This window comes from Fukomys damarensis, unplaced genomic scaffold (assembly GCF_012274545.1).
Source record: "Fukomys damarensis isolate Sample0158 unplaced genomic scaffold, DMR_v1.0_HiC HiC_scaffold_36, whole genome shotgun sequence".
NCBI classification, from domain to species: Eukaryota; Metazoa; Chordata; class Mammalia; order Rodentia; family Bathyergidae; genus Fukomys; species Fukomys damarensis.
In genome coordinates, this window is record NW_022900948.1 from 15802266 (window position 1) to 15813273 (window position 11008).

Sequence of the window (11008 nt, forward strand, 5' to 3'; positions counted from 1 at the left end):
AAAAAAAAAAAAAAAAAAAAAAAAAAAGATCATCAACTTGACTTGGTTAAGAGAGGTGATTGGATAGTGAGGGCACTAACCCTATCCATGGGCTGTGACCCTGGGGACTCTGTGGTCCCTGGCCCTTTCCGGACCAATGTTCATTCCCTGTGCTTACTTCCTGACCACCATATCCCTCTGACCTGCCCCTCTTCCATGATGTTTTTGTACTGGAGCCAGTGAGTTATGGACTGAAACCTTGAACACTATGAGCCTAAATAACCCTCTTCTCCTGTAAGCTGGAGGCATCAGCGATTTTGTCCAGCAACGGAAAGCTGACCAATACACCAGTGCTCCTTGGCTCATGGCCCTTTCCTCCAGCTTCAGCACCAGCAATGGTGGGTGGAGGTCTTTTTACATCACTCTACCTGACTCTTCTGCCTCCTTCTTCCTCATTTATACTTACTCTTAAATGGGGCCCACCTGGGTAAACTAGGCCATTCGCTCTACCTTAAAGTCAGCTCTCCAGCAATCTTAATCTTCCTTGCCACATAACAAAGCCCACTGACAGGTTCTGAGCAGTAGGACACAGATGTCTTGAGAGGGCCACTGCAGCAGATCCCTTGTGCTCTTGGGGCCACACAGCTTGCCAGCTGCTGCAAGGCCCGTAAGATGAAAAGGAAGAGCTTTGAGAACTGTCACATGTCACAGAAAAATAAAGGACATTCATAAAGGCCAGTCAGTAACATGAGACAATCTGAAAAACTCACCAAAATCCAAGCTGTGGCCTCGTGGTCGGAAGGGCCTCCTCGCACCTGGACAGCTATATTGACGTGGTCCCCAGGTAACTCCTCCAGCACCTCAATGCCCTCAGGAGAGTGTGTGACCTACAGGGGACAGAGAAACTGTGAGCCACTTAAAGCAAGTCTTTCCGACCCGCTGCCACCTGCATCCTCCCATTGACTCAAAGGCTGAAACCCTAGCACCTCTCTTTCATATTCAAATAACATCAAGTGCCTTTGAAATCTAAATGTGTGCACAAGCAGCACCCCCTGCTGGATGGCACAGATGCTAACATCGCCACTATTTGGCAGAAGCAGGTCAGTTTCATGGCCCTTGTCAGGGCTGTTGAGTCACAGAGAAAACAAATGTCAAATGCAAATCTTCCCGAAGAGGAAGATTTGCATTTGGGACAGGACTGAGTCTTTTGCTCTCAGCTGAGTCAGTGTACAACTCAGCTCCACAACGAATCAGGTTCTCAGGTCCCAGCAGCTGAGATAGGCTAGTGGCCAAGGCAGCAGATGGCAAAGGACAGACTGCACCTGTCCCTCCTCTGGGATAGAAGTTTTGAGACAGAGTGGTATATAAGGCTTCTTCTGTAATCTTCCAGCCCACAGATAAAGAGATACAAACAAACACATTTCATGGAAAAATATTTACCACCCACATCTGTTTCTGTCTCTGCCTCATTCAAGTGTGTGGGCACATGCATGCCCCCACCCCCAAACACACACAAGAGTTCCTGGAGAGAAATACCTTCCTCCACGTGATCACTGCAGTGGGCACTGCCCTCACTTCACAGGACAGGTAAACATGCGCTCCAGTGACATTGTGAACACTCCGGGGTGGCAAGATGACCACAGGAGCTGGGAGAAGAACATGAGGAAACACAGGCTTTATGCTGGCAGGTCCCAAGCTGCCTGCTTCCAACACCGCCCTGTCTGCTGAGGGCCTTGGAGACCCCTGTTCTGATGGGTGCAGTTGCTCCTCAATGGAGGGGACATAGTCCCATACAGGGGATTGCAGGGGGAGCTTTCCTCACACCTGAAAGAGAGCCTGCTGGTTTCCTGACCCACTGCCCTTGGAAAATGAGTCCTGAGAAGCAAGGCAACTTACCAAGGTCAGCGGCAGAGCTATGGTCTCACACACTCCTTCTGTGGGCCCCTCCTGGACCCCAGCTGCATCTGTGTACATTTCATCTGTGCATAGTGGCGTCTTCCTAGAGGGCTGGTATCAGGTTACCAACAACAGAGACTTCAAACACAAGGGTGTCTCTGCTTCTGTGTGCTGAGTGTTTCAAGGGAGGACACCACACAGACCGCTGCCTACACCCTGCAGTGGAGACCCTAGGTTCTTACTGGACGTGGCAGTCTGCATATGCAGACACCAGGCCACACCCAACTCCATCCATAAACGACCTGAGAACCCAGGGAAAGGAAAGAGGGGCTGAGCCTCTGTGACTCTGGAATGGGGCAAACACAGCTCTGGGCTACCAGGCATTGTGGGGAGCAGAGTGGGGAACACGGGCTCTCTGGAGGGGACCTGAGAGCCTGTGGGCATGAGTTAGAAACTCAGCTCATAGAAAGGGTGTAGTGCCACACACATGTAAAACCAGCACTCTTGGAGGCTGCGGTAGCACAGCAGGGCAACTCAGTGACTTAATGAGACCCTGTCTCAGAATTTAACATAAAGGCCTGGAGATGTAGCTCAATGTGAAGGCCTTGAGTTCAACTTCCTATAACTGTAACAAAATGAAAACAAACCCAAAAACTCATACTTCCTTCCCTGCCTGGCATCTGCTCTATCTTCTCTGCTCACACCCGGCTGTGATAGTCACGTCCAGCCCATTTGGCCTTCTGGCCCCCAGCTTTCCTCCTTCACAGGATACCCTGCCCAGCTCTACTAGACATCTCAGCCATCCTGCAGGCCTAGCCAGGCAAACACTACTGGGACCAGGGCGCCTGTACCTCTTTGACCTGCTAAGTCACAGCTAGCCTTGCAGTCCAGGTGTATCTACCTGATTTCACCTGTGGTTGACGGGAAGTTCAGCCACCCTGGCATCCAAGGTGGCATCCACTTCCTGGCCATGGAAGTGCTCTCAGCTCAGACCTCCTCACCTGTAAGCTGGGGATCATATGCTTCCTCCCCAGGGCTGCACAGGGGGCGCAACCATAGACAGTGAGAAAGCAATGGCTTCAGTACCTGATGTGCAAGTGGGGGCTAGGGTAGGAAACAGGCCTAGCAAACAGGCGGCCATATGGAAAACACAAGGCAAATAAAAGAACAAATGCGTTCACTCAGGGCCATCGTACTATAGGCTCCAGGACTTCTGGGGCTCTGCCTGTCCTGAGAAGGGAAGGGCCCTCACCCCTGGCCCAAGACTGCAGTAAAAAATGGAGGGAGGGATATGGGGTGGGAGGGTGTGGGGGTAAGGGACAGGGTTGACTCATAGCCTAAAAAGCATGGGAGTGGAAGGATGCAGAAAAAGTAGTCCGGACCCTACAAATAGACTGGGAAGCAGATCCGGTCAGGTCAGGGTGATCTATCTATAGACAAATTGATACCCCTCCAAATTATCTTAAGCCACAGATTCTTGAAGACACCTTTTTTTTTTTTTTTTTGGTACCAGGGATCAAACTCAGGACCTTACGCTTGCAAGGCAGGTGCTGGAACCACTGAGCTTCAGATTCTTGAAGACCCCTTTTTTTTTTTTTTTTTGGTACCAGGGATCAAACTCAGGACCTTACGCTTGCAAGGCAGGTGCTGGAACCACTGAGCTAAATCCCCATCCCAGGCCACAGATGCTTAAATAGGAGATAGCATCCCAACTCCCCAGAATCCTGAGGCTGAATGTGACATACCCATCTAGACTTCACTTTCCTACCTCTAGTGATGGAGAGCTCACTACCTACAGAGCTAGGCCCTTCCATTTTCGAAGGACTCTGCTACTAAGAAAGCTTATCCTCATCTGGAGCTAAAAAGCTGTCTCTATAAGTGCCACCTGCTGACCCCAGGGCTGCCCTCTGGAGCCTGAATCTGTGGGTGCCTTGATTCTCCATAGAGTTGAATACAAGGATACCCCACTGTCTCAGGCTGCCTCTTCCAACACCTGCTCAGCCCACTGCCTCAACTGGACTGCCCTGCCAGGGACCCTGCCAGCTCATGTCCAAGAGTGTAGCCAAAGCCCCCAAAGAACCAACCTCTGAAGGTCTAACATTGCCGGAACATCACCCGCTACCACAAAGAACCCACACCCTGGCTCTGGCAGCAGCCCCATCTGCGATGACAAAGACAGGCTAATTTATTCACATCCCCTCCAGCACCTCCCAACTACACAGGCACTGGGATGTCACCTCCACCTCAGCCCAAACCAGTCCTCCAATGGCTCCCTGTGGGGACTGTCAGAACCCTCCTCTTCCAGAGCCCTCAATGGACTCTAAAGGGACCTTCTGTCACTGGGCTTCACTTTCATTCATGTAAAGTCATAAATATTAAATGAGATTTCATCACTCCCTTTCAGACCTAAATGAATAAACCAGTAAATCACATTTCCGCTTCCTCACTCCTGCTCCCCTCCTCCTCTCTTTCAATACCTGCAATTAAGGGGGAGTGTCTTGGAAATACTGTCTTTGCCACTGATTTCACGCTGGGAAATAGCTTGCCTTTTTACCAAAGCAACTCCTGCTTTCAATGTCAAAGGGATGCCTCACTATTTATTTGCAAACGAGCACACAGTACTACTCATACTTTCTGGTGTACAGTTAGTTCTAAATTCTGACGAATGCACACAGTCATGTAACTACCACCATAACCCAGGCAGAATAGGCATCTTGAGAAATGTCCTCAGGCTGCACTTTGTCATAATCGCCTGCTTTTCACTTTAACACATAGGATTTGAAATTTAAACGTTTTTATCTGAAACTATTCTTCACAGTCAACAGTATTCATAACAGCAATGGAAACAATGTCACAGGCTAACGCGGTGCCTGCTATGTGCTAAGCCCTCTTCTGCTGACATGCTTGGAGAAAACCTGTCTTTTCAGCAATCTAACCAGCTGTTTTATGGGGGAGCCACACAGGGCTGGCAGGCCTTGATTGCTGGATTGAGACCATGAGCCCTGTATCTGTTTCCAGAACCCCAGCTCTCTTACCCTGGCCCTAATATTATAGGCAGCTGAGTTAGGCAGAAATATTCCAGGCATTCAGATAGGGCTAAATCCTCGAGAGTCAGGACAAAGGTGAGACACACAACAACTGTGGCCAGAGACACATCTGTTGGAGATCAGGCCTGAAGATAAAGACAAGATAACCAGACCTGTATAGTTCCTGGAAAGACAAACACTGAAGCCCGGCATGGTGGCGCATGCCTGTAATCCCAGCACTCAGGAGGCTGAAGCAGGAGGATCGCTGAGAGTTCGAGACCAGCCTGGGCTACATAGTTCCAGGGCAGTCTCACTACACAGTGAGACCCTGTCTAAAAAAAACAAAAAACAAAAAAAGACAAACACTGAGCCTAATGAAGTCTAGATAGACATCTGCCACCCCAGGGGGTGACTGGAGACCTCTGGGCCCATCATCTCCTAGAAGAAGTCTAAAAGTCTTTGTTCTTTCCATCCATGCTTGTTTTGCAATTGGACCTCTATTACCTAAATGACTATACTCACAACCTTACTGACTGATCATGGCTGTGGCCCATGTTGTACCCATGTGGGTTTTACTCCATAAAATTCCCCTGTGGAGTGGGGTCCCCGGGCTACCCGCTCAGGTCCCCTCCTGCCTCTCAGAAGCTTTCCTATCAATAAATACTTTTCTACTCTTCACCTCCATTGTCCCTAGAATTCATTCTTCAATTTTTAGAGAACACGAGCTCAGTGTTTCTGACCTTTAACAGGTTGGGAGATACAACTCTTCATATTTCATCTCTGGTATTATTTCCTGTATCACTAACACCATTTTGCTTTCCCCCCAGAATACCCTTCCTTGTGCATTACGCCTTCCATTCTCACACCAGCTCTGTGAGGAGTGTGGCTTTATCCTCATTTTAGAGATGAGGACAGCAAGCCTCAGCAAGGTCTGCAGGAGCAGAAACTCAAAGCCAGGTCCCTGGTTCTACGAACTTCCACACAGTTTTTTAAAGTGAAATATTTGCTGTCTGTATGGACTCCATCCTGGAATAAGAGATTAGTGCTTAGGGATTGTGTCAACACAACTCCCAGGTTCAAAGACACTGGAGGACTCAAGGTCTCAGCGTACAGCTATGCTGATGGCTACAATTTACGTCGGCACAAGACACACAGCAAAGTCAGACAAGGGAAAAGTCATGTGGGGGATCGGGCAAAGCTTCATGAACCTCTCTCTCGATAAAGTCACACAGGGAGCAGCCATGAACAGGGACAGCACGTGTGAAATGCTGTCCACCTGGAGGCTCATGAGAGCTCGGTACCCAGGGTGTTAACTGGGTTGGTACCCACGGTACGCCACAGTTCAGGCTCCCAGGACGTAAGCAGGTGTTTATCAGTGCTATTTGGTCAGCGGACTCTAAAGGTCTATGTGATACCAGACTGGACCTCAGGGTGGTACGGCTGGGAGGTGGTGGAACCTGCAAGGAGGCAGAGACTAGTGGGCCATGAGGGCTGTGCTAACCATTTTCTCTTTGTCTGCAGATAAAGACAATGGCCACTGCCAGACTTTTACCGGGGTGATAAGGGATGTGCCTGTGTGAACTGTGAGGGTCGGTACAGAGGGAAGGGATCCATGTTATTATGACAGCGTGTGGTGCTGATCTTGGACTGGAACCTCTAGAACCACGAGCCAAATCAACACTTTTCTCTTTGTGAGTTAATCATCTGAGGTATTTTGATATAATAACAAAAAACTGAGGAACACAGACACAAGCTACACCATACAGTTCAGGCACAGTGAAGCCACTCACATCAGCTGGGAGAGTGGTGACACCCTCCTGAAACCTGAGTTCTCAGCCTTGCCAGCAGACTTTCCTGAAGGCAGAGCCTCGGGCTGGCTGTGTTAGCTCTTTTCTGTACAGGGAGGAAAGCATCCACACATCAACCCAGGGAACAGTTCCTGTGAAGATACTCCGTGAGGTGGGCAATGTGTCTCAGACACTAGCAGGGTATTATCTCTCTTCAAGTGTGGTACTGGGGTGTTGAACGACAACCATGGGCAGGAGGGACAGCATGGTGGGCTGGAACACAGGACCTTCACAGCTAGTCCTGCCTGTGCCACATCCCAGTACTGTGACCTGGCTCCGTTTCTTCTTTAAAATAGGCACAGGAGCCCATCCTTCCCCTTCCTACTCCCCAAAGGCTGTTCTGAGGAAGAGCTGCAAGATCCTTACGATCTGAGTCTTCTATGGAGGGACTCAAGGGTGCGGCAGGCCAGGCCATCCCAGGGACAGACTCTTCCACCCGCTTTCCTGCACTCACCTACTCCTGGCTGCTGGTCATGACATCCATCAGGGGGACCTGCCTGGAGGCACCAGAAACCATGGGCCACAGCTTCTCACTTTACTGTTGGCAGAGCCATCACAATCCTGAAAGAATCAGTTTACTTTTCTACCTGCCTCCAACAAAAGCCTATAGCCCTGGAGGGAAGTGGCTCCTGGTCAGCCCTGCTTTCGAGTGTGCCAGCTTCCTCTCTACCGTCGAACAGCTAACTGGCAGATAACACAGAACAGTCACCAGGAGTGTGCAGTCACAGGAGGCAAAACCACAGGCTGAGCAAAGTAATACTGAGGCAGACTCAAATGCCTGGGTGCCAATCACTCGTCGTGGGCAATTGCTAACCACTTCCTCATCTGTGGATAAAGAGAATGCCCCACATCCTCCGGGGTGAAGGAGATAAGTGATGTGCCTATGTGAACTGTGACGATCTGTACCGATGAAAGGGACTGATATAATTATGATAGTGCGTGGTGATGTCTGCCTACCCTGCCAATTAAATGGGTTCCTAATAGCTGGAATGAAAGACCTCTGCAAATGCCTCTGAGATTTCTTTAAAGTAAATGGTGCCAGGCAAAGAAAGAATATCAAAAGTCATCCCACAGGACCCCATCTGAAGCACACAACCAGAGTTCAACAATCAACATACTGAGCAGCCCTGATAATTTATGCTAATAGTCACAATACCATGTGGAAGGAGAAACAGCTTAATCCTGCTCCCTGCAGCCTGAGCTTCAAATCCCCTCCCTCAGCATGAAAGGCTTTTGAGCACGAGGTTCCTTCTTTGTCCCTTTGACAAAGTGGCATTTGCTGCCTCTTCTGGTTACCTGGTAACACACGCGTCTGGTTTCTAAGTGGAGCTGTAATTTCAACCAAGGTGAATTTTCTAAGACTTGGGTGTCGAGAGCTCATTGGGGCTACTGGGGTTCAACATCCTGCAAAGAGCCAGGCAAACCCAGGCTGGTCCAGCCTGGGGTGGGACTAGCTAGGTGGCTCGAGGGAATTCCCTTTCTTGTGTTTCTATTTTCCTTTCTATTAAATGGGAGTGGGACCTCCCTGAGGGTAGTTGTAAAAACCAAAGGAGAAGATGGGGGCAAAGGAACTTCCAACAGCAAGAATTATTTACACATAGGTCTTCAGTTAGTGTGTGTGTCACAGGATCACTGCCACTACCAGGCAGTTTGGGGTGTGTCAGAGCACAGAAGGAACACGCAGCTTGTATGTTCAAGTTCAAAGATTTCACGCTGTCCCTCAGGGGCAAAGGGGCATATATAAAAATGCTTCTCCCCACTGGGACAACCTCATCACTACCTGTGGAGGTTTTCTTCCCTTAACATCGAGGTGCTGGGGCACAGAGAAGCTGGGCATGAGCTGAGGAGGGATGATTTTATCACTGATATCCAAGCAGAACAGCCCTGCTCAGTCTGTTTTCCTTCAACTGGGATCCCCAGAGGCATTGTTAAAGTGTGCTCCTGCTGTGTCTTCTGAATTAAAGATTGCTTTAGGGTAGCAGGGAATGAGGTGCCAAGTGGCTGGGAAACATCTCCCTGTCCACACCTTCATGCTTTACCAGGACCCAAGGGCAGGGGTCACACAAGTACATCAAGACAGAAAGTGATGGGGAAATAGTGCCAGTTCTGAGGTGGGTGACAAAAATACTGGGGGGGAAGGACAGCTGAGCTCAGGAGCTCTTACGCCTGTTAATGAGGTCATGAAAAGGGGGCCTTGAGTATCTCTTTATTCCCGAGGCCTGAGCCTGGGGTGGGCCTCAGAGCCCATAGATCAGAGTGGAGAGGCTGTCACATTTACTTGTCATTTGGTAATTTTCAGTGAATTAGGGGTATGGGGTTTCCATCTGCCATCTGTCCTTACTCTGGTAACCATGGCAACCACCATCTGCCTGACTTAATACTATCAAGTCCTGTCCCGAAAGAGCACTGACAGGGTGTTGGGACCTGGGAGCTGGCCAACCTTCCCTGGACATCCTGGACAAGTCCCCTGTCCTTGCTAGGGCTCAGTCTCCCCTTTCATAAAAGCAGATTTGGTTCACACATCTTTGCAATGTCTTTCTCATAGAAACAGAATACCACTCTAGGGAGACATCATGTGAGACCATCAGCACGGTGTAGATTCTGGGACCTGGTCAGCATTTCTTATGTCTCTTGCATGTGGAGTTAGTGTTACCTGACTGCAGACAAAGGGAATTGCCTGTGAATTAAATGCTGATGAAAGCAGATTGTACAATAGAGTGATAGGAACTACAAAGAAAAAGACAGGACTGTTTCAAGTGCCACAAGGCAGAAACAGCATTCAAAGTAGAAGGGACCTCAACAATGGCTCCAAAAGGGCCAACAGCCACATGGGGGGAAAAAAGAACAGCCCAGGGTCACTCGAGGAGCCCAAAAGCAGCCCAGAAGCACTCTGAGCCAGCTCTGCCCTTTACTGGGATCCCCAACTAGGAAAAGCCTTTGGACTTTCCCTGAACACGGGCTGGCTGCTCCAGCTCCACAATGGACCACACATCATCTTTGTTTCCTGGGGGAGACTTCCTGTCTCATCTCCAACATGAGTACACTGGACCTGGAATAATGGGATAGGGTGGGGGTGCGGAGAATAAAACAACACTGGACATTTCTTAAGGCCTGGAACCCACCCCAATCCTGCACCCAGCTTTCTTCTTGAAGCTGAAGTCATGACACTGAAGTAGGCATTTAGTCTGGACTTGGTCTCCAGGCCCAGGACAGAATTCCTCCCACAAAGCCTGAAGCCCAGGCCACAAGCTTGCCAGCCATAGGCTCACTCACCTTGGACTCTGCACAGCCTGTTCTAGGAAGAGTAGACAGGTTATTCTCCAAAACCTGATGGGCAGGCCATGTCCACACCTAGGCCAACAGGCTAGCAAAGCAGGGTGCTCTGCCAGACAGCCCTTATATTAATGTTTTTAAAAATTACACAGAAAAGATGGGCAACCATGGCACCCAGGGATGGCTGATGAAGTTTAAGTTCCCAAGTCCCTAGCAATTCATAATTTTCAATTCCTTTCCTTAAAGCAGCACCATTCAAATTATATACACCTTATACTCACAAAACCCAAGTATGCACCTAATGGCACACTAATCTTTGGAGTTTAAGTCTCCAAAGGTCTCACCTGTCCTGGGTAGGAGCTCCCTGTGGACCCTTGGCTGGACTTCAAACTACACCTGGGAGCCAGTGTTCCAGCCAGGTGACTCCTGAGTCCCCATATGACGCTCTTGCTCCCCAGGTAGCCTCACCTTCCCTCCCTCTCCATTCAAGCGACCCACCTGGCCCCAGGGCACCTGGACACTCAGACTCAAAGGGAATACCCTCACCAAATCCCAGCTTTCCTGGCACAAATATGCCGCAGTGGCCCACAACTTCATCTGCAGGTACCATGGTAAGTACCAAAGGGAGAGCAGGCTCGCCAGAATTCTGCCCACTTCCAAGGCTGCTGTCACCATGAGTTTCACAGGAGCAGGCAGGATGTGGACTCCCACCCCACTCTTCCTGCACACCCAGTAAAATGAGAAACACTGATCCGAAGGGGAAACTGAGCCCCACTGATGGTGGCACCATCACTAAGGAGCATCATTCACCCCACACACCAGAGGGCTGGGGTCTCGTTTTCTACGCCGGCCAAAGTACTGCGGGGCCCAAATCCGACTCACCGAACTGGCAGGGGCCATCGCGTGCCTTGTGCAGATGGCCGGGGTGCGCACCGGGCGCGTGCCAGGCGCGCAGACGCAGCGCGCAGACGCTGGGGTAGGTTCTGC

At 50.0% G+C, this 11008-nt stretch overlaps 1 protein-coding gene across 1 annotated transcript in view; it reads right to left on the minus strand.

The window, feature by feature from the left end:
- The window catches only part of Igfbpl1 (insulin like growth factor binding protein like 1), an 18171-nt gene that overhangs the window by 3231 nt on the left and 3932 nt on the right, over positions 1-11008 (minus strand). Inside the window, exons 2-4 of the mRNA XM_033759190.1 lie at positions 10904-11004; positions 1516-1625; positions 750-866 (exon numbers count right to left, since the gene is read on the minus strand). Coding sequence (XP_033615081.1) covers positions 750-866; positions 1516-1625; positions 10904-11004 — 328 coding nt within the window. The remainder of the gene's footprint in view (positions 1-749; positions 867-1515; positions 1626-10903; positions 11005-11008) is intronic.